This window comes from Periplaneta americana, chromosome 7 (genome assembly GCF_040183065.1).
Source record: "Periplaneta americana isolate PAMFEO1 chromosome 7, P.americana_PAMFEO1_priV1, whole genome shotgun sequence".
NCBI classification, from domain to species: domain Eukaryota; kingdom Metazoa; phylum Arthropoda; class Insecta; order Blattodea; family Blattidae; genus Periplaneta; species Periplaneta americana.
In genome coordinates, this window is record NC_091123.1 from 106,415,025 (window position 1) to 106,439,781 (window position 24,757).

The window sequence follows — 24,757 nt, forward strand, 5'->3', positions numbered from 1 at the left end:
CTTTCTGGTTCCTTTTGTGTCACCAATATCAGCCGCAAGCCACTCACTCATTATGATCTTTAATTTTTAAAGTGTCACACCTGAGTTTTCCACAACTTAACTTCAAATTAATTCACATAGACTTTGTTTCTAATTTTCCTTTATCTCGATAACTTTTACTTCATCACTTAATGTTAATGCCACATTTTATGCAACTTTTTTTTTTACCTGGAAATCACTACACTTGCGCTCTATTTAGCTACGACAGTATACGTGTGTCAAGCATTGAAAATCTTTGAAAAGACTCGTCTGCCTAGTCAACAGGGTAATAAAATTTATGACCGACAGGCCAGCACACCCTCGTACCCTCTAAAATTTTGCAAAGAAAACTTGTTTTTATCTTAGTGACCCCACATATTTCGTATATTCCTTGAAATTACATGCTGTTTCAAAATATGGTGTGTCCAAAATATTGTTTCCATTTTGAACAGTAGCAGACAGTTTCCGTTTCCGCGTTGGACAGTTTCCGTTTTATTCAGGAAAAATTACACATAATGCATACAAATTTCGCCGGGACCAATAAATTGTTCCGAAATAGACAGGATTCCGGATTATTCAGGTTCCGATTTGAACAGGTTTCACTGTATTTGAACTTCTCCACCTCTTCAAAAGATAAATTTCCAATTTTTATATTTCCATTTCGTACAATATTCTGGTCACGAGACATAATCATATAGGCCTACTTTGTCTTTTCGGGATTTACTTCCAAACCTGTCTCTTTACTTGCTTCCAGTAAAATTCCCGTGTTTTCTCTAATCGTTTGTGGATTTCCTCCTAACATATTCACGTCATCCACATAGACAAGCAGCTGATGTAACCCGTTCAATTCCAAACCCTCTCTGTTATCTTGGACTTTCCTAATGGCATACTCTAGAGCAAAGTTAAAAAGTAAAGGTGATAGTGCATCTCCTTGCTTCAGCCCACAGTGAATTGGAAACGCATCTGATAGAAACTGACCTATACGAACTCTGCTGTATGTTTCACTGAGACACATTTTAATTAATCGAACTAGTTTCTTGGGAATACCAAATTCATTAAGAATATCATATAAAACTTCTCTCTTAACCGAATCATATGTCTTTTTGAAATCTACGAATAACTGATGCACTGTACCCTTATACTCCCATTTTTTCTCCATTATCTGTTGAATACAAAATATCTGGTCAATAGTTGATCTATTACGCCTAAAACCACACTGATGATCCCCAATAATTTCATCTACATATGGAGTTAATCTTCTCAAAAGAATATTGGACAAAATTTTGTAGGACGTCAACAAAAGTGATATTCCTATAAAGTTATTACAGTTAGTCTTGTCCCCCTTCTTAAAGATAGGTACGACTATGGACTCCTTCCATTGTTCTGGTACAATTTCCTTTTCCCAAATAGCAAGTACAAGCTTATAAATTTCGTTAGATAATGCGCTTCCACTCTCTTATATTAATTCTGCTGGAATTTGATCGATACCTGGAGACTTATAATTTTTTAGATTTTCTATCGCAATTTCGACTTCAGAAAATGTGGGTTCGGGTATAAATGGGTCAGCATTTTGTATTTCAATTTCATCCCAGTCATTTCTATTTGGCGTATGTATATTTAGTAGTTGTCCAAAATAGTTTTTCCATCTGTTCAGGATTGAATGAGCATCTGCAAGCAAGTCGCCATTCTCATCCTTGATCACGTTTACCCTTGCCTAATATCCATTCTTGAATTTCTTTATGCCCTTATATAAATCTCTAATGTTTTTATTCTTACTACTAGCTGAAAGCACCGGCGTTGCCCGGGTTATCCTTTTTGCTTCTTTTTATTTTTTAAATTACACTGGTTGTTAAACTTAGGAAATCTCAGAAATTCAACTATAGACAACCAAAACGAATTGTCTTTACTGAGATTTCCTCGTCCATAAAGATGAAATCTTTACATAGCGTCATTTACTTGAATAAATGAACTTCTTATCCAAATGCCTGAAAAGGATTAACTCAATTTGAAACAACTGTAGGTCAGACAGCGAAAGAAAACATTTCATCACATGCCATACGTTCAAATGTTTTTCAGTTTGTATGTATGTATATATATATATATATATATATATATATATATATATATGTGTGTGTGTGTGTGTGTGTGTGTGTGTGTGTGTGTGTGTGTGTGTTAATTTATTTATTTTAACGTAGTTAATGCCGTCAGACCTTCTCTTCCACATCACCAGAAATACAAATAAAATAATAGAAAAATTAAACTATAAATAAAATAAAACTAAACGAAAATATATACACGCTACAGCCACACAAACTTTAAATGAGTTAGCATTGCTTTGATTTTCATTCTCAATTCTCCTGGCACTACAGTCCATGAAGGACCCTGGCTTCTCCTACAGCTCTTGTCCAATCTTTCTTGTCTGCAGCACACCTCCAGCATTGCCTTGAAGTTCAGCAAAACAAAAACGCACCCCTCGGCCCACTTAACGTTAACTCAATGTTCTACAGATCTTATATTTTATTTCTGCCTGTCAGTGACTGTTAAATTCCAAATGGCTTATCTTAGTCGTGAGTCAGTGTGTTAAAAATCATTACAACCTTTCTGCCGTCTCCCTTCCTCCCTACCGCAAATGTGATGTTGAACAGAAGCAGAGATATACTAAATTATAAGATCTGTACAGTTGTCAAAAAAAAAAAAAAAAAGTGGCCGCACTCGTGAACAGCGAATATTTTCAAAGTCCACTTTGGGTCGCGGCGATGTTACATGATGCATGTGCTTATACAAACAGTTCCGGAACTATGAAAGTTTTCCATATCTGCACCTCGTAGACCAGCGGTAGAGTTTTTGTTTAATGATTCAAAGGTTGTGGGTTCGGGCCTTCTTCAAGTTTTAATTTTATTTTTTAATCGTTCTTTAGCGATGTAAATGATATTCAAATTATCATTTATATCCAGTTATCGTTCTTTATGGATGTCACGTTATTTATATTTTATCGTTCTTTAGAGATATGAATAAAATTCAAGTCATCATTTGTATTCTGTTATCGTTTTATAATGATATGAATAATAATTATTATTATTGTATCTCCAATGGGGGTTAGCCCTATTTTACATATGTATGTTAGGGCTATAGTTTTATACACAAAAAACATAGGCATAAAGAGAAATGGAAAAGAAAATTAAATTAGCTTATGCGATGTAAACAAAACATAAACAATCCGTAAGTTAGGCATTGCAATTGCAAAACAAATATCAGTTATCAATTTGAAACATATAAAAACATTAACAGCACACATACGTAACACTTCTATAACACAAATATGCAGCTTTCCGTACCATACATCATAAATTAATACACAATAGTCACACAAACACAATCAAACTATAATTACGACATTGTGACGACATCAAGCATCCCATAACTGACTCACATACATAACAAATCAAGCATCCGTTGCAACACATACACTTTAACATAGTAACCACACTTTTAAAAGTTACAAATTTGGCTCCAAGAAGAATAAATAGACACTGTTACTAATTACTATTCTTCTACAATTTCTTAAATACATCTGTAATAAATCTGTGAAATTCCGATATGAATAATATTCACGTTTTTTATATTGTTATCATTCTTTAGCGATATAAATAATATTCAAGTTATCATTTATATTGTTTTCTTTCATTAGCATTATAAAATAATATTCAAGTTATTTATATTGTTATTGTTCTTTCGCAATATAAATAATCTGTATTTTATGTAAGTAATTATTATAACACAAATAACCATCTTTCTTTGTAAAATAGGTTATTTTATTTAGATAATTAAATACGTATTATATAATAACTTATATTAATTAAACAAACCGATATTTATCATTTATATTCTGTTATCGTTCTTTAGTGATACTGTATAAATAATATCCAAGTTATTTATATTGTAATCGTTCTTTAGCGATATAAATAACAAATTTAATATTAGGTTTGGAAAAATCCAGTTGCATAATACTGGTATTAGTTTTTCTTTTTGTATTATTACATTATACTATCTTGAACCACAATAAAATGAAAAGTAGTAACGAGGAATTGAACCTGAGACGTTGACATCTAAATTCCGACGTTCGTCCGCTGAGCTACGAGGGCAAAAGTGTGGAAACATTTTCGGAAAAATTGGTCCAATCACACTCTAAGATTTTCTGATGATTCGTAGAAGCTAGTCCAGGATGCGGGGGGCAAAGGCTAATTGAGATTTCCCGGTCTCTGATCGGGTCAAACATCCTGATAGAATTAATATTTAACCCGTGCCGTGATTTTCGGTGAAGTTCGGAGGGCCCAATTAGTCAAATACACTCTCCTCATCTCCATGCTTGGGCCCCCTGGAATTTAATAAGATGCGAAAGAGATAGTGGTGTGCGGAAAGCAACCAGATGTTACCGCATTTAGACCTATCCTTCCGAAGAAAAACTGCAAACATGAACAAAGGAAGCTTTTAATAGAAGAAAAAGGATCTTCTGCGGACCTCTGGAAAAAGAACTAAGGAAGAGACTAGTGAAGTGCTTTGTGTGGAGTGTGGCATTGTATGGGGAAGGAACATGGACATTACGACGAAATGAAGAGAAACGAATTGAAGCATTTGAAATGTGGATGTGGAGATGAATGGTGCGTGTGAAGTGGACAGACAGAATAAGAAATAAAATTGTGTTTGAAAAAGTGAGTGAAGAAAGAATGATGCTGAAACTGATTAGAAAGAGAAAAAGGAATTGGTTTGGTCTCTGGTTGAAAAGAATAATAGACTACATTAGGATATGTGGATCATATGCGGAGACTAAGAGGATGGCAGAAAATAGGAAATATTGGAGATTGCTGGGTTTGCAATGAAAGACCTGCCCATGGACAGAACACTTATGTATGTATGTTCAGAATGCCTGGAATATCGTGTCTAAGAACAGTCGCTATTTGCAAAGACTAGTCAATTCCATGCCCACTCAACTGCAAGATGATCGAGATAAGAGGAAGATAGACTAAATATTGAATTGTGGCTTTTTGTTTTGTTTTTTGAACGCTTAATTGTTTGAATGTTTTAAGGCCGACGCCAGTAAATTGGTTTTGTTTATGCCACAAAAGATATTTTTATTGAGAATAAAATCTTTTTTCTTTCCATTTGCAGCCACAATATCATAATGATAAAGTCATGGCATAATATATTAATGAACCTGATGTTAATTACTAAAATAATCGTAAAAGAGAATGGAGCCATTATGTATAGTTTGTCTCTCTCAAAAATAGAACAAAAAAGAAACATAAAAAGCACGAGGTTGTAGTCGAACGCAGGACCTCATGAATAAGAGGCCTGAACACTACCATTACGCTATCGAATAACACATTGAATACTTCAATTATAACTGTAGATATCAGGCAACGTGGTCCAACAACATGTAACATCGCCTATCTCCGAATTGTAGCAAAGATACCCGAAGGGAACTTTGTTTCAGGAGAGCGGCCACTTTTTCTTTTGACAGCTGTACATTGATCTATGCTGTGCTGACATACATTTCACGTAACTTCATGTTTATGTATGCTTTCGCTTAAATTTCAGAGACAGCTGACGATGAAAGGGAATTCTCTTGTTCCCAATCTGAACCCGTTGTGATGTCATTGTGAGCCAAATTTATCTCTGTATCGGTCGTACCAAAGAATCAATATAGCCTATAAGCTACGTATATTTTAATTTAGCCTACATTGGAAGATTTTTTTACCGCTTGATCGCTGTACGCCTGCTTATAATATAATACCCAGTTTTTTTTTTTTTTAATCATGACTTGGGAAATTGTATCTCCCAAATTCAGAACATATTAATTCTATTATTTTTTATATACAGAATACAGATACAATATAAACTCGCAAGAAGTTATTTTTTAACATAAAAACATAAATTTTGGAAATTAAGAGATTGCTTTTTCCACAATGCATAACGTACTACATTGGTAACGTGATTATACTGATAGAATTTCGCAGTAATAAATTTTCGGACATGAATAACAGTACGTATATTTTAGAATTAATACAGTGTTATTTTCAGTGGGCTTACGTACATTCACATACTACATTAGCAACATGACAGAATTATCATTGAAGTGCTTTTTGATATGTGTAAAATATATATATTTTTTTTTCCACTCCTTTGTATGAAATATAGTTGAGAATGTGAAAAACACTCAGTTTTTAAGTTAATGTCTGCAACTTTGAGCGACTGTCCTTGAGCTTCATTTTAATAAATGGCCATTACAAATGCTGGTCGCATTGAAATTGCAGTTGCTTAAAATCGAAAGGCATGTTAGTGGATATCATAGAAATACATGGGATGAAAACATCTTCTCTTTTTGTTTTGACAGTTAATATTGTCACTTCTATTACGTTTTTCATTAGTTTTTTCCTCATCAATTCTCGTTCCATTGCATAATTTTGGTGGGTCAATATTTCGTAATAGTAATATTGGTGATTCAATATTGAGTATTCAATTATGTGATAGCAATCCTTGTGGTTTCAAAGAATTCAGTTGGATAAACACAGCCTGCTCACTATGCACAACTGCATCGAGAAATTCATAATACGATCCTGGACTACGTAAATATACTTATTGTATTGTCTTCTAGATTTTAGCCTTCATGATGTATCAACAATGCAATTTAATTTCGTGTTATAATTTCCATGGCCTCGTGAAAGTCGATGTTGAATGCAACAGACAATAATAAAGAACAAGTGACTGTAGAAACTTGTGCATTTTAATATTATACATGAATATTTGATCTATTTACTTTTATTTTTTATATTTTAATTAATTTAACATCCATCTGTCCAATTTTAATGTAACCTATGTTCTTCTCTGGGTTATGAAAGTTAAATGTGCAAACTTTGACAAATATCGGTCAAAGTGTGTAGATTTGTATCGAGTACATACATACATACATACATACATACATACATACATAGCCACATTGACTTTTATATATAAGATTTGTTTCTACCTCATTCAGTTTTTCCTTCAAGTAATCTCTCTTTTTATTCCTAAGCGTACGATTTGCTTCCCCGTTCTTCTTTACAAATACAGAGATTTTTTTTACTCCAATGACAGGGCCCTCAACTTTTCACTATTTGCCTCAACCCCATAAGTGTGGTCATAGATGTTGCTAGTGCCAAGAAGCGTAGACCTCTTAGTTTGTCAGGGACTATGTACATATCCAGAGTACACCACAAGTGTTGGGTCCACATTACACTCACAGTGGGTGGTGGTGGTGGTGGTGGTGGTGGTGGTGGTGGTGGTGGTGGTGGTGGTGGTGGTGGTGGTGGTGGTGGTGGTGGTGGTGGTGGTGGTGGTGGTGGTGGTGGTGGTGGTGGCGGCGGCGGCGGCGGCGGCGGCGGGGGGGGCGGCGGTTAATATTCTCTTTGGCAGCCTTTCCCTTTTCATTCTGTTAAGGTGCCCAAATCATTGTAATCTCTTATTTTCTAATTGTGTTGTTAATTTTTCAACCCTTAGAGTTTCCCTGATTATATCATTTCGTATCCTGTCCCTTCATGTCTTCTGTACAATACCTCACAGGGTTTTCATCTCTGAGGCTTGAATTCTGCTCAGATCTTTTTTGGTGTATGCCCAGGTTTCTGAAGCATATGTGGAAACTGGCTTGAAATATGTTTTATAGTCGACCTGGTTGGTGAGTGGTATAGCGCTGGCCTTCTATGCCCAAGGTTGCGGGTTCGATCCCGGGCCAGGTCGATGGCATTTAAGTGTGCTTAAATGCGACAGGCTCATGTCAGTAGATTTACTGGCATGTAAAAGAACTCCTGAGGGACAAAATTCCGGCACATCCGGCGACGCTGATATAACCTCTGCAGTTGCGAACATCGTTAAATAAAACATAACATTTTTTTTTATGTTTTATACATTGCCATTTTCCTCCCATTTTGCTCTTTAAGGGTACATCTTTAAATTAGATGTTTTATTAAATTGTATACATTTGAACTTTTCTGTATTCTTTTGCTAATTTCATGCTGTATTTTTCTGTTTGAAGTAATTTTTGTTCCCAAATAGTTAAACTTCTCCACATTTTCAAATTTGTGCCTGGTAACTTAATATTCCAGTCTTCACTCTTCAGTTCTTGGTATTTTCATAACTACTGTTTCCCCCCCCCCCCCCCAATGTTAATATTGCAAGTATTTGTGCCAAAATTACAGAGTGTTTTTCTCCTTACATAAGAAATTGTGCCAGTTCAAACAGTATGGACTTTTATATCCTCAAAAATATTCTGTCCAAAGTAATAATTATTATGTATAGAATTGACTTAAGTTGAGAACTTCCTTTGACAAATTTTGTAACTAAAAATGATGTCTATGAATTATTTGCAACAATTAAGATAAGCTTAGTCATTTAGTAGATTGAAGAAAAAGTGGTATAAGAATGATAGTTTGTCATCAGTATTTGAAAAAATAGGAAAATATTTTATATTGTATTGATAATCGACATGTGCTCTAGCTGCCTAAGTGTCTTGCCTTGAACTAGTGATGGAATGAGCATTGATTTGAGTCCTCATGGAGGAAGAAATTTTTTCATGAAATATTAACCAGTGTATGGGACTGGTGCTCATCCAGCATCATGATGAATTTAGGAAGCTACAGTTAGTAGCAAAATTCAGTTTCAGAAGCCAGCTATAACACCTACAGGAGTACCACATCTGCCTGATCTTCTGGTCGAACGAAGCTATTGAAGTTGATAGATAAAGTTGAAATTAATGAAGGTGAAATGAAAACAAGAAACAAAACAAATTAATCCATGAAATAATAATACTCCTAATATTATAATATAATAGTAATGCTAATGCCATGTATACTGACATGTAACCTTTTGTGCCTCTGCCTACACATTTTTAGCGATTATGATGAAGAATCCTGTTCTGAGATTGGGGCACCTATGGTAGAAAGTTAGTTCCGGTATTTTTTTTCCCCCCCAGAAAGCACTTTATTGAGAGAACTTGTATAACATGCAAGTGAAAGTGCAGCTTTCATTTACTTTTCAACATAATTTCCATTTACATTCAGACATTTGTCGTACCGCTTCACAACCTTCAAAATTTCTTTTGCGTAAAAATCAGCAGCCTATGATTGTAACCACCTATTGACGCACTCCTTGAGCTCCTCATCCACTTGAAACTGCTGGGATCCAAACCATTTCTTAATGTTTGGAAACAGGTGATAGTTGCTTGGAGGCAAGTTAGAACTATATGGTGAATGATGAAACAACTTCCATTGGAATTGTCACTGGAGAGTTTGAGTGTGTGCGGCAATATGCAGCCGAGCATTGTTGTGGAACAAAACAAACCCAGACCTCAACATACCATGTCGTTTGTTCTGAGTTGCTCTCCTCAGTTTGGTTAGTGTCTGACAATACACGCCAGAGTTTATTATTGTGCCTCGTTTCATGAAATCCACCAACAGTACACCTTTCTTGTTCCAGAAGACAGTTGTCATGAGCTTCTTGGTTGAAAATGTTTGGAGACGTTTTTGTGGTTTCTTAGGGGAGTTGATGTGACCCCATGCCATTGACTGTCATTTTGTTTCGACGTTCACGTATCAAACCCACATCTCATTGCCCGTGACAATCTGGTCGACAAAATCTGGTCGACAAACCCGTCACCTTCACTCTTGTAGCGCTGAAAGAATGTCAGTGCCACTCCTATCCTCGTGGTTTTTTGGGCTGCAGACAACTTTTGGTACCCACCGAGCACAAAACATGCGATAACTTATGTCACCACTTCATAAGAACAGTTCTATTGATTTGCAGAAAATGCTCAGAGTTATAAAATTGTGAAACAGGGAGTTTGTTTGACCACATCATCCACTTTTGCAACAAGTTCATCATTTACAACAGACGGTCAGCTACTTCATTCTTCATCATGAATGTTAGTGCGACCATCTCAGAATTCACGACACCATTGTCGAACAATACTGTCATTCATTATGTTCCTGTACATGCAGTAATCTGAGGATGAATTGCAGCTGCTGTTCAGAATGAATTATAGCTGCCAGTAATTGTTTTTCCCACAGAAACCATATTACTGCATGTACCTCACAATTGCTGGGACCTTCAATTGCTGCACACATTTTAAATGCTTGTCTTAGTGAGAGAAACCATCGAATGCAATCACACAATGACTGCTGGGAGCGTACTGAACCAAGCTACATAGCAGAACAAAGATGATGCTGTTACTGCCACTCCTGCACGTGACAGACGAGACCGGAACTAATTTTTCGAATCACCCCCGTATTAAGTTGGATTCTATTCACTCTGTATGATAGGATGATACGAGTATGAAAGTAGGCAGAATTGGTGAAGAGGTGAAGATGAAGTGATAATAATGGTGAAATGAGCCCAGGATCTGGCACTGAATGTTACCTAGCATTTATTTTTAAAGGGTTGAGGAACAACCCCAGAAAAAACCTGAACCAAGCAACTTTTCCCAACCATCATTCGATCCTGGGCCTATTAGTTTACCAGTCAGACATGCTAACCACTACTCCAGAGCAGTGAACCTAACGAACAGATCTTTCTGTAGTAGATTCCTGCACATTAAGACTAAATGGTAACCAAGATGCAGATGTCTTGGCCAAAGTAGGCACTAGAGTATCAGTCAAACTAATCAACCATTGATAAGGCTGGCTCATTGACACAAAGATGAAACATACTTTCACATTATCAACTCCAAAATACAACATTGGGAGAAATGAAGAAAATGAAGAGCAATGGACAGATAAAATAAAAGGAAATCTGACAGATTTAAAGCACAGTGCGAAAAGTAAAGAGAAGGAGAAATAAAAATGGACACTAAGATCAAGTAAGGGAACAAGACAGCTGTTAGAATCAGAATGGAATGAAAGGAGTGAAAATGAAAGTGATAAAACAGAAGTCACAGCGAGCAGACCGAGGATGCTGAAAGAAAATATCGAACCGAGAAGAGACGGACAAAAGCAAGAAGTAGGAAAGACTCGTAGAAACGTATGGAATGGGACGAGATCGACATAAACAAGAAAGAATCTGGGAAAGAAGAGTGACATAAGTGATACAAGGACAGAAAAATATACGAGTGAAAATGAAAGGGAAAACTCTATGACTGAAGTTGAGGAGGAGATAAGTGAGGTAAAAGGGAAGTAAGTAAGTAAAAGGGGCAGAGGAAGAAGATAAACCAGGATTAATTACAGTAAATCTTAGTAATTTTGAGGACAGAATGTTAAGTGTTTGGGAAGTGGCAATGAGAGAGAATGGGAATATGTGAAGTGAGTATTGGAAAAAGAAAAGTGAACACAAGCAGGTTAGGGAAGCCATAAGTAGTGTAATAAACACAGAGAAAGAAGTGATAAATAAGTGCAAGTAGTGAAATATTACAAACAATTGGACAATGAAGTACTCTAAAAGGTCAGGAATAATAGTGGAGATAATGTAAATCTGATGATGAAAGTGAAACAGTGTAAAGGGTTGAGAGTAGAAAAGTAGGAAAAACAAGTTGAGTGAAATAAATAAATGCAGACAGTGGCATACGACGATCATTCAGGCAATGAACCAATCAAAGAGTCAAAACTTGAAAAACTAAAGTCAATATGATACGAGTGTGAAAAGTGTACTGTAGAATAGGTAAGAATAGAATGATGGAAGAAGAGGAGAAAATAAGAAGGAACGAGTTAATAATGAAACTGATAAGAATAAGAAAAATCGTACATTGTCCTGCTTTTTAATGCTACTGGACATAAAAATACAAATTTTCGCGTGATATACTGTATGTTATAACGTGATACACTGTATCACAGATCGCAGTCGAATTTACAGTATGTCCAAAGAACATCGAATGACAACCATGACCTAGCAGGTGGTGGTGCTTCGATCATGGAAAAATATTGGGTCAGAATGCAGAAGCAGCTTTCAATCATCGATTAGTGTACTTCCGGAACTTTTGCATCCTCTGAGCATGTGAATTTCAATTCATGTGACGAATCTCTGTAGTGTATGTGTTTAAGTTACCGCAATGGTGCCAACTTATATGGGTCCGTGGGGCCCGAGCCCAACCAATAATTCGTGTTATTATTATCATTATTATTTATGAGATTTATTTAGGCTAACTTATAATTCAAGTGTTTGAGCCCACCCAATATTTTCCAAAAGTTGGCACCACTGAGTTACTGTATCTGTAATATTGTGCAATTTTCTGAAAATTGGAGAACTAAGTTCTAATGTATGGTACACCAAGTTCAACAATTTATATTCTTGTCAAAATTATTCAAAATTAGTGTCACATTTTTATGTCGTGCTTTTTTGTGGGAAATCCTGCTTTTTCAGGAAAAAGTCCTGCTTTTCACTCTTTACATCTGGTAACCTAGTGCTGATGGCTGTTTCACCTTAAAGCTTTTAATTGAAAAACATTAAGAATTTATTAAAGAAATCTATATGGATTTGTTAATTATAAGAAATCATTTGATTGTGTTGATAGGAAGAAGTTACTATAAATTTTAGCCAATGATGAAACTCCAAATCAAATAATACGTAGTTTTCCAATTATACAAATCTAATGTTGTTGTCTAGTGCCTTGCATTTGGCAATGAAGCAATGTAATAACAGTAAAAATAGAAACAGAATTTTCTAATTGGAAACTAATAAATTGTGGAGTGCCACAGGGCTACCATTTATCACTTCTCTTGTTTAACATTTATATTAATGCTATCATTAGACACTGGAGATTAACAATTCCTGGAAACATTAATCTCCATAGTAATAATACCATAGATATCCTCTTGTATGCAGATGACCAAGTTCTTCTTGCTAACACAGAAGATGAATTACAGCACTCTAATCACCATCTTAATATTATTGCAGAAAATTTCAACATGGAAATTTCAAAAACAAAAGCAAGGAAAATTATCCATCCGAAGCAAAATTTGTATTAACAATTCAGTATTGGAATAGGTTAACTCATTTAAATATTTAGGTTATAACTTAACAAATCTTGAAGAATGTGATTTAATACTCAAAATTAGAATTAACAACAAAGTTTTCAGATCAACGAAGATTCAGAAACAAAAGTTTTGCAAGACCCACCCTCTGTTATGGTAGTAAAGCATGGACTATAAGAATCCAAGATCTGCTGAAATGAGATTTTTGAGAAGAACTGCTGGATACAGCCTTTTAAATTATAAACAAAATGAAGCAGTAGTTAATGAACTCAAAATAACCCCCAAAGCTGAATATATCCATGACTATAGACAAAATTGGTTGCAACACGTCAATAAAATGCAACGTTCCCGGATACCAAAACAGAAGCTTCAGTACACCCCCAGAGGAAGATGATCTGTCAGTCAACCATTCCGAAGATAGCAGGAGACCATAACAGACCACTAGACCTATGACTTGACAGGTAGATGATGATTTTTTAACTATTATTCAAACAAGTTAAATAAATCAATTACTAAGCTTACAAATAAGAGATAAACTTTTGTTCTCTGGCTAACACAAAAGGCATTCTTTATCCCAAAAGTTAAGACATTTGACCCCATTTTTAAATTGAACAGAGTTTATAAGTAGATTTTCATTACTTTTCATAAATTTAAATAAAATAGCTATGGTATTCATATATTGTAATTTTAATATTATTTTTATATTTACGAAAATCAGTGTATAAAAGTGATAATGTACATGTTAAAATTTAATGTATTAGTGATTTACAATGTTCATGCTTCTTCAAACTCAGCAGTACCATCATTCAGATCATTTAAAAAGTAATTGCTTCTGTGGAACATCTACACATAACAGGAAAGTTTTACAACTAATCTGTTAATCCTGTAACCAAAAAGAAGACCCTTCCTTGCGTATGTAGTCACTGGCTCAAGGGATTTAAAATGTATTATAAAATTTGCAATGAAAAGTAGAAATAAATTCTGTATTAAGTAATTAATTTCTCATAGCAGAAAATTCTTCATTTGATACTAAGTGTAAGGATTCATTTGTTAGGTTATACTATTCGTTCATTCATAGTTTTCTGCCCAAGGGCAGGTCTTTCACTGCAAACTCAGCATTCTTCAATCTTCCTATTTTACGCCTTCCTCTTTATCTCTGCATACAAGTCATATATCTTAATTTTGTCTATCATCTGATCTTTTTCTGCCCTGAACTTTTTTCCAGTTTACCATTTCTTCCAATGCGTCCTTCAGTAGGCAGTCTCTTCTCAATCAGTGACCCAGCTAATTCCTTTTTCTCTTTCTGATCAGTTTCAGCATTATTCTTTCAAGCACAGCTTCATTTCTTATTCTGTCTGTCCATTTCACATGCTCCATTCTTCTCCATATCCATATTTCCAATGCCTCTAATCATTTCTCTTCACTTCGTCGTAATGTCCATATTTTTGTTCCATATAATACCACACTCCACATAAAGCACTTCAGTCCACGCCTGTGGAGTAACGGTTAGCACGTCTAGCCGCGAAACCAGGTGCCCCGGGTTCGATTCCCGGTCGGGACAAGTTACCTGGTTGAGGTTTTTTCCGGGGTTTTCCCTCAACCCAATATGAGCAAATGCTGGGTAACTTTCGGTGTTGGACCCCGGACTCATTTCACTGGCATTATCACCTTCATCTCATTCAGACGCTAAATAACCTAAGCTGTTGATAAAGTGTCGTAAAATAACCTACTAAAATAAAAATAAAAAAATAAAGCACTTCACTAATCTCTTCCTTAGTTCTTTCTCCAGAGGTCCGCAGAAGATGCTCCTTTTTCCATTAAGAGCTTCCTTTGCCATTGCTAATTTCCTTTTGACTTCTTGGCAGCAGCTCATGTTACTTCTGATAGTACTCCCCAAGTATTTGAAGCTGTCCACTTGCTCTACTGCCTCATTTAGAATTCGCAAGTTTACCTTCTTTACTTTTGTTCATATGATCATGGTCTTCCTCTTGTTGACATTTATCTTCATTCCATACTGCTCACAGCTGTCATTTAGCTTCAGTAGCATATCTTGTAGCATCATCTCTTCTTCTGCTAACAACGCCATATGATCAGCAAATCTTATGCACTTTATTCTTCTTCATCCTACTGTCACTCCTCCCATGTTCTGGAAACAGTTCTTCACTAAATCCTTCAAATAGATGTTGAACAGGGTAGGTGATAAAGGGTATCTTTGTTGTACTCCTCTCCATATTGGATTTCCCTCTGACATTTCTTCTCCTATCCTAACTTTGACTTGTTGTTTTATATAAAGATTAGTGAACAGTCCTTTTTTTTTTTTTTTTTTTTGGCAACCCACACCAATTTTCTTCAGGATCCCCATAAATTTTTTCCAATCCACTCTGTCAAAAGCCTTTTCTAGGTCCACAAATATTACATACAACTTCTTTATTTTTCTCTAGGCATCTTTGCCAATTGTTCACAGCAGTTCTGAAGCCAAATTGCTCTTCTTCCAATTCTCCTTCCATCTTAGAATATAAAAGTTGGTTCAGTATTTGCAGGAGAATCTTTGCCAAGTGTGATATCAGGCTAACAGTCCTGAACTCATTACATTTCTTTGCATTATTTTTCTTCGGTATTGGCAGCAACACTATCTCCGTGAAATCTTCATACCATTTGCCTTTCTCATATATTTCGTTGCATAATAATAGAATATCCTTGTTGTCGTCACCCAAGCATTTCACTAATTCAATGAGGATTCTATCAGCTCCTGTTACTTTTTCCATTCTTCATTTCCCTAAGTGCTAGCTCAGCTTCTTCCCTTAAAATAGAAAATCCTTTTTCGTCTTCTGATGTGACTGCATCATCTTCTATAGCTAAGTTATCTGAATGATTCCCTGTCTCATACAGTTCTTCGACATATTTCGTCCATTCGTTCAGTATTCTTATTTGTTATTCCATTGCCGATTTCGTCTTCTGTCAGCCACATGAATTTCCTATTCTTATTTGTGAAGTTCAAACATTTTACTTCACAGTACATTTAGTACAAAAAAGAAATAGTCTGAATTTGCATTAAATCGCGATTGTGTATTTTTAATTTTCAAATAAATGCTGTTGGTATTTTTACTGAGAATTGTTATGTTTGTGTGAATCATTTCTGAATAAATTGTTTTGTAGATACTGAATATGAATAAAATCTGTCCATAGTTTAGGAGAAATGCTGTACACAGACACATAGTGTGCCCAAAACCATTTTTTCGGAATCACGAATAACGAAAACGTGTAATGCCTTGACAATCTATTGAACTGGATGAGCTCAATCTTCAGGATTTGCCATGGTTGTTGGCTCTGTAGAACATTCTGTGCAGGAATGTCACAGAGTTGCTTTCCTAGGGATTGACACAAAATAGAACTATACCTATCATATGGATGATTGAGAGTCAGAAAACAAAGCTGGAAACATGATATAGAAATCTAAAATATTCCAAGAAATCCTGTCCCAACACTGTCTTTATTCACCATCAATTCTCTTTGACTCACAGGACTTGAGCAAAGGTTCTAGTGTGGAAAGTCAACAGTTTATATTCGACTGACAGTTAATACTGTACATTCATACAGAACTTGCTTGTGTTTTTAAATTGATATATGGTAGGCTTTTTCATTTCTGTGAAATTAATTTTTTTAACAATTTTTTTATGATTTCAGATTGGATCTGGATGCGTGCAAAAATAGACTGCGTAAAGCACGAAGTATGCAAGGTCAGCAGAGTGTAAGTACGTTGATGCTAGTTAGAATCAATTAAGCTTGCTCAAGTTGTCATAATATTAGTTTTAAGATGTTTCTTCTGATATTGATTGTTTCGCAGAGAAAATTTTGTATTAATTTCTGTTGTAATATATTTATATTACTATTACAGTCTTCACTGTACTGGTATATATTTTTAATTTGTCAATTAATGTCATAACAACGGATATTGCATTTTGCTTCAGCTTGTGATGTAAAAAGCACTGAATTTGCTTATACAATTTCCCTACCTTATTTACAGTTTCAGTATTGAAAACTTTGAGAGATAGGGGTAAAATTACATCTGAAATATAACTTATATAACAGATCTTATTTTCTAATAGGTTGTTTTCATTGTTATAAAGTAAAGTAACTTCTGTAGCATCTGATCATCATTCTTGTAAGTACCAGTAAGTTATTGTTTCCTCTATATCCGCAGAAAAGTATACGTATACAGTTGTCAAAATATCGAAAGTTGAAACATGAATAACTGGGAAATTACTAGGCTTTTATTGTGTTTACAGCTTTATTATCTTCATAACTCTGCCATGCCATGTACTTCCTCAGATCTGCTTTACCTCATTGTCCCTCAATAATAGTAAATAATAATAATAATAATAATACTAATACTAATAATTTATTTATTTAATCTGACAGGATTAAGGCCATAGGGCCTTCTCTTCCATCCTACCAGATAGCACATATAAATACAAAAAAAGAAATACAGACGCTGATGAAAATAATACAAATTAAATTAAAGCCCTATAGAGGGTCAACAGGGTCATCGAGCTAATAGAAGAAAAAAAAGAAAGAAAAACAGAGATAGCAATGATGATAGTGATAACTGATGATAATAATAATAATAATAATAATAATAATAATAATAATAATAAATACATTACATATTAATTATCAATTTTACAACAGCATAGTTACAATATATTTACAATATATCATGGGTTAAACCGAAGTTGCGCAACCTGACAGGATAATGATAATAGCTTTAATTTATTTGCTGCATTATTAAGAATACAAATTTTTATTTATGAATTTACAATTCTTTAAACCAGGACCTGATATCTCATAACTCATTATATAACACTCTGACTTGATTTTCTAAATATAAGGAACAGATTAGATAATTTGCTCATTCATGAAGATCACCGTAACGGGCCATTAGGCCCAATACTTGTTAGGATGATGATGAAAACTGTTTATATTATTATTATTATTATTATTATTATTATTATTATTATTATTATTATTATTATTATTATTGTGAAATTATAATTATTAATGGATTTCACTGGCCATTTTTATTTGGAGTATTTGGTCATGGTCTCAGTATGTAAAATCTTTGCCATGTTATTATGTCCACGACTCCCTCCCACATTATCGTTTGTTGTGATTTAAACATCAGTTTTGCCATGTTCCTATTATAGCTTGATAAATTTAGCCAGGGTGCAAATTAAGATTTCTGATGAGGGGGGGATAAAATCCTAGATAGAGAATACATACATAAAATTGATACAGCTCAATGCTTGGTTGCACTGAGTTGCTTGTCTCGCATCTTGATCATAATAATAATAATTATATCCGTGAACAGGCTTAAAGATAAGATGTGTAATTCCTAAGTTATTCATTGTTGTCAGCTTGCTGGTGATGATAATACAGAAATATTATTTTCTTTGCTTACTTTGTACTTTATAAAGTACATATACTCGTATTAAAACAATTATATTTTGTGAGGGGGCTAGAAGTTATCCCTGGCAGGGATATTAATATGAATTTATGAGAGGGAGATAACTTTTCAACAGGGGAGAAATCCTCCCATCCTCTCTCCCCATTAATTCGCATCCTGAATTTAGCTATAGTAGCTCGATATCTGTGCAATATTTAAGTAATGTTTTTCCAACATACCTATTATAAAAGTAGCCGATTACTTGACCAGAATTCTCTTGGAAGAAGGACCAAGTTATTCATCATCTTCTTTGTTTGGTACAGCATTTATCATGGTCGGAATAAATTTGACATAGTTTTAAATTACTCACTATAGGAGTCCAATCACTAATCACTGGAGCTAATTATACGCAGAATGCAGACATATTTACAAATCCTTTGTGGGAAGTTGCAGGTGACCAGATGCGATAAGAAGTGTTAAAAGTTGAACATTATAACGTGGCAAAGACTTCATTACTATAAAGAATTTGAGGGCTAAGCTGTAATAGAAAATGGTATTAGCAAAACAGTAACTTGTATCTTTTTTTTTTTTTCCTAGTTGGAAATCAAAAATGGGAAATTACATATTAAAAATCATGTTGATATGTTGATACATTTGGAAAGAATTAATGACGATCCTCGTTAACACTTACTTCTTACAATTATAGAACATGTAATCAGTAAATTCATCCTATATCCACATGTCCACTTTCTATAAATATGTTTTACAACCCAGTAGGGAAGTAGAGGTATTCTTGACATAAGAGTTTCCAGTTTCTAAAACAGATTACAGTATTACATTAAATGTAAAAATATGTACGCAGATACTTTTATTTTTTAATCAGTATTACATTTAAATCATTAGATGTGATTTGAATTGAATTGAAGTGAATTTAAATGGGGAGGTCTATGACAGCCCTAGCACTGCAACCTGAAAGATCTATTATGCTTCCCCATCATAATATCCTGTCAGTCCAATTGTTTCATGTTCCTGATGAACTGAAACTATGGACTGGGACAGTTGGTAGCTCATCAAGCTTTAGAAAGTGTTTTCCAAAGATGAGAGCTCTTTGATGGGCGAGTACATTGCAGTCGCACAACAGATGAGCTACAGACTCATCTCCCTGTGAACGATGAGCATGGGCTGGGTTGATATGTCCCATACTGTGCAGGTTCTTCTTGAGGGCACAGTGTCCCATAAGGAATCCAACTGTCCAACAGAGCTGTTTCTTGCTTAATTTTAACAAGTCACTTGACCTGCTTTTATTAAAATCTCTTATGAGGACTTTGGAGATTAGATGGGAGTTTATGAGAAAAATATATCCATTGAATAAAAAAATAGTTGACACAGCCTTATACAGGCCTAATGAATTGGCCCTGTTCTATTTGTAGGCCATTTTTCGCTCTTCATAAATTAGCAGCATGTGTAAAGGATTTATATAAAGGAAAAATGTGGAGAAAGAGATTGTTTGCTGCTCTTTGTCTTCTTTATTCACAATGCCTAACAGTTGGTGATACCTGAGGCCTGTTTCATAAAAGTTTACTATGGTATATACTAGTAAATCTTGGTTATTGCTAGACTAGTTTTCTGGATTGTGTTTCATATAACTACTAGAGTTAAATAAATAATTACTACAGTAATTTTCATCCTACTATGGTATTTGAACGAAGAAGAGTTCGGGCCAGAACAAGATAGCAAATAATAGACAACATTAAGATATATGAATCATATGCGGAGACTAAGAGGAAGGAAGAAAATAGGAAAGACTGGAGAATGCTGGGTTTGCAGTGAAAAACCTGCACTTGGGCAGAACACTATGAATAAATGAATGAATTGTATTTACTAAACTGTGTTTCATGTAACTACCAGGGTAAAAATAATTACTATAGTAACTACTAAGAGAAACTCTCATTTACTTTATTTTTTCCTAAGGTAAACAAGAATGTTTCATATATTTACTGTGGTAATTTTACTTTAGTTAAATGCTAAATTTTTTTTACTCCACTCCATAGCAGATAAAATTAATTTCTAGTGCACAATATTTAAGTAAAAGGAACAGAATTATCAAAAAAGTCTTCAGAACCACGTGACAATGATGAAGTTATCGTGAAATATAGAAGACAAAGAAGATTTAGACCTAGGACAGAGTTTGATATACACTAATGTTTGCAGCACCAAGAAGGATACATGTGACTGAAATGAAATTTATACCACAGATTAGGTACATGACAATACACATATGATTAGAATTACAGAACTGTACCTGATCTGTGACCGTGAGATTTCAGTATGGTGTGAAGCCTCCATACGCTGCAATCAGAGCCTCTAAGTGTCGTGGCATGGAATCAAAGAGGGCCTGGATATGTCCCTGGGGAATCTCCCTCCACGCAGTTTATATGTGAGTCCACGAAGTGTCAAGAGTGTCAAGAGTGGGTGCTGGAGGACCATGACGAACAAGTTGCCGACCAACCATATTCCAGACATGTTCAATGGGCGAAGAAGGCTTGCACAATCCTCGCCACATGTGGCCAGGCATTGTTCTGCTGAAATATGGCATGTGGAGTTGCCTGAAGGAGGGGCAGTACCTCTGGCTCTAAAACTGCCCTAATGTAGCAGTTGCTGTTCAAATTGCCCTGCATACGTAGGAGGTGAGATCGCATATTGTATCCAATAGTGCCCCAAGCCACCATACTAGGCTTTCGTCTGCTATGCTGCTCAACAATGCAGGCTCTCAGATTGCGTTCATCATGGTAACATCTAACAGTATGCGGCCATCATTCTAGGACAAGTTGAAGCGTAACTCGTCCGAAAACACTACATTTTGCCACTCAGCACGTCAGTGACAGCATTCACGTGCCCATTGCAGTCTGAGGCGTTGGTGGTTTCTGGATAATGGAAGCCGACGCAACGGCATGTGAGCCACTAGTCCAGCCCTCAAAAGACTGCGATGAACCGTTGACGCAGACAAGTCCACACCCATTGCAGTACTCCAATGTCGACTCAACACTGTGGATGAAGATACACGGTCCGTCACGCCATGCGGACAAGATGTCGGTCATCCTGTGCTGTGGTCACATTATGTGGTCCAGTACCCACTCGTCTCTGCGTACGACCCTCTTCTATCCACTGGTTCTACACACGCATCACTGTCATATCTGCATGCCCTGTATGAGCCGAAATGTCACGATATGACAAACCTGCTTCCCGGAGACCAACCGTTCTACCCCGTTCGAACTCACATACTGATATTGCGCCCTTTCACGTCGACAAGGTATACCTGCACTACCTTTCACGTTTCTACTTCATTTGGAAGCTCTGCACTGACTGAGCAAGGCATAACACTGACCTTGCTGGTGACACAAGAGAAGTCACTGTTGGGCCTATGTGTAAGCCATCTCTCTGGGAACGTAATCACTTATTGGTGGTACACTGTTCTACACATCTCCCAAGTTTGGAGTCGTTCGGGCCATTCTTTCTGAGTGTTGCACTTTTCGCAAACAGTAGTGTATTTTAAAATACTTATGAATTCAATGAACATTTCAGGTAATAATTTATTCCTGCAAACAGAGTCATATGCTAATTGAAAGTCAAATATTGCCAAGGTATCTTCTTTCTTGTTAAAACTGTCTTTTATTTCTTGGCCGAGGCATATGTCTTGTTCATTAGTAGAGTGTAGTTGTCGAAAGCTGGCTTGTCTTGGTGATAAAAGATTTTGGGATTCAATACTTAGAAAACAACATTAAATTAAACATATTTTAACTAGAGATGGGTAAAAAATAACACAACAGTTATTTTGGAACTGTTGCAAAAATGAACAGTAGGTCGGAACATACTGTTCCAAAATAACACTGTTCCGACTCTGAGCTGCTCACTTGACCAGCTGTTGCAGGCCCGCAGTACAGCATTGCGCAAGGCATGTTTTGACTCTGAGACAACAGAGAACAGTCGGAACTTGTTCCGTTGAACAATGACAGCTCTGGCTACATTGTTCACGTTGTTCCTTTTGTTGTACTAGGAACTTCGTTGGAACTTGGAACTCTCACGTGGATGGATGAGGAAGCATGGAAATTGAAATCCTTCCAGTATGGTTATGAGCAATGACAGTAATGAATGACAGAGCGAGGTGCGATGTGAAGTTTAAATTATTACACTTTGGTACAAATGCGTTTCTAGCATTTTACTAACCCAGTGTGGGGGATTTCAGTTTCCACTACTGCTAATATATACAGTAAATATACAGTTATATATTTGTTTATTATTTATGAAATTATAATGTAATTATTATTATAACTAAGCATTAAGAAAAATAAAAATTAATAATTTTAGCTTTTGTACTACATAACACGGAGAACAAAAAATACATACCATGTTAAATCTTTTAGTTGGTTACCGTGTCTTTGACTTTATGTACGAAAACTAAGTGTTGCATTCTGACCTTGTATTCAACAGCTGTTTATCTACTAAACAGTCGACCTGGTTGGCAAGTTGGTATAGCGCTGGCCTTCTATGCCCAAGGTTGCGGGTTCGACCCCGGGCCAGGTCGATGGCATTTAAGTGTGCTTAAATGTGACAGGCTCATGTCAGTAGATTTACTGGGATATAAAAGAACTCCTGCGGGACAAAATTCCGGCACATCCAGCGACGCTGATATAACCTCTGCAGTTGCGAGCGTCGTTAAATAAAACATAACATTTTTTTTCTACTAAACGTGAAGCTTCTGTCCATATACACAGCAAGTTTCCAAAACTGATTCGAATGTGCATTGGAATGTCATCTATTGAGAAGCATGTGTGTTATGTCATGCCGATAACGTATTTCAAGAGGAGTCTGAGCGATGAGTGCTCCAACGCTATGTTTCAGCTGCTTGGGAAAGAGGAAGAGTACTTTACCGTTCTTTTGAACGACTCCTCAAAAGGAACGAGAGTCTAAGAGGTAGCTCGTATCAATGAACGATTCCGACTCATCTCTATTTGTAACTGTTATTTCGGAACTGTATTTTTCCGGAACCGGAACAGTCAGAACTGTTCTGGGAAAAAAACAACTTCACCCATCACTAATTTAACTCGAATATTTCTCATTCCAATATATTTTAAAGAAAAAACCATATAATTAATAAACAATTACTTACATACATTCATACACTGTAATTAAAAATTATAATTCAGTCTACACACTTAGCACAGTCAAACCAACAGCAGTTACTTGCTGCTCTCTAGTGTCGAAACTGGACAACAGTGCTCCACACGAAACTCAATGCTAAGAAAGAGGGATGAGCAGACAGTGATTTACATGTTATCCTACTAGATGGTTTATTCATAAGTATTATCAAGTAAAGATGCATCAAACTAGCAAGCTGTCTCGTTCGCGCAGGCGCATAGAGCACTTCTCCCCTACCACTGTCCGCCTACTGCTGTGCACTGTGGACTAGAACGGTACAGTTCAGTTCTAATAACAGTTGAGAAGGCTGTATTCTGTACAGTGTATAAGAACGCGGCTATGTGTGACTGTTGTTTGTGATAACGTTTTTCTTCTATTATGATGAGTAGTACATTATCGGGCAAAGTTCTACATAGTCCAACTTGCGAGATGATTTATAATGTGACGGAATTCAAGAAAAAAGAAAGTGAAGCCGGGATATTTCTCATGGATGTTAAGAAGATGCGGGAAAGAGTGGCAGTAGCAATAGGAATTTCTAAGATGACGTTAACTAGGATTGTTGTAAACAACACTACATTCAAAATGGATGACGTCATAGTACTGACAAGGAAAAAAATAATGAAATCATGGAAGAGTCTCTGAAGAAGAAATGTCAAAAATCCATGAAATATGGAGAGGAATATGTGAAGCAGATTTCTTTAATAGAACAAGCCATGGACAGTTGCATTAATTATTTTTGTGGGGAGTCTAGAGGAGAAGGAGAAGGAGAAGAAGAAGAAGAAGAAGAAGAAGAAGAAGAAGAAGAAGAAGAAGAAGAAATTAAACAAATTTGTATTGGATTTATAGTTGGGTTTAGATATTTAACACTTTTCAATCGAATTTATTCACTCTCAATTTTATTTTTCTTTGTATTGCAATCCCCTCCTGAGCACGAGTCTTATTCATTCAGGAGTGGGCTAGTTTATCTTGCATTGTATTAACTTGTATTCATTTGAAACTTACTAGCAATAAATAAATAAATATATAAATAAATAAAATAAATAAATAAAAGAAGTGAGCAGCGATTCAGATGGAGATTTATCGGGAGTAAAGAAGATCCCTCTGAAATGGCTAA

General features: G+C 35.6%; 1 protein-coding gene across 2 annotated transcripts in view; it reads left to right on the forward strand.

Annotated features, from left to right (window-relative positions):
* The window catches only part of EndoB (SH3 domain containing GRB2 like, endophilin-B), a 133,318-nt gene that overhangs the window by 60,764 nt on the left and 47,797 nt on the right, over positions 1-24,757 (forward strand). For both annotated transcript variants that reach the window (XM_069831140.1, XM_069831141.1), the window contains exon 5: positions 16,689-16,752. In XM_069831140.1, the coding sequence (XP_069687241.1) occupies positions 16,689-16,752 (64 nt within the window). The remainder of the gene's footprint in view (positions 1-16,688; positions 16,753-24,757) is intronic.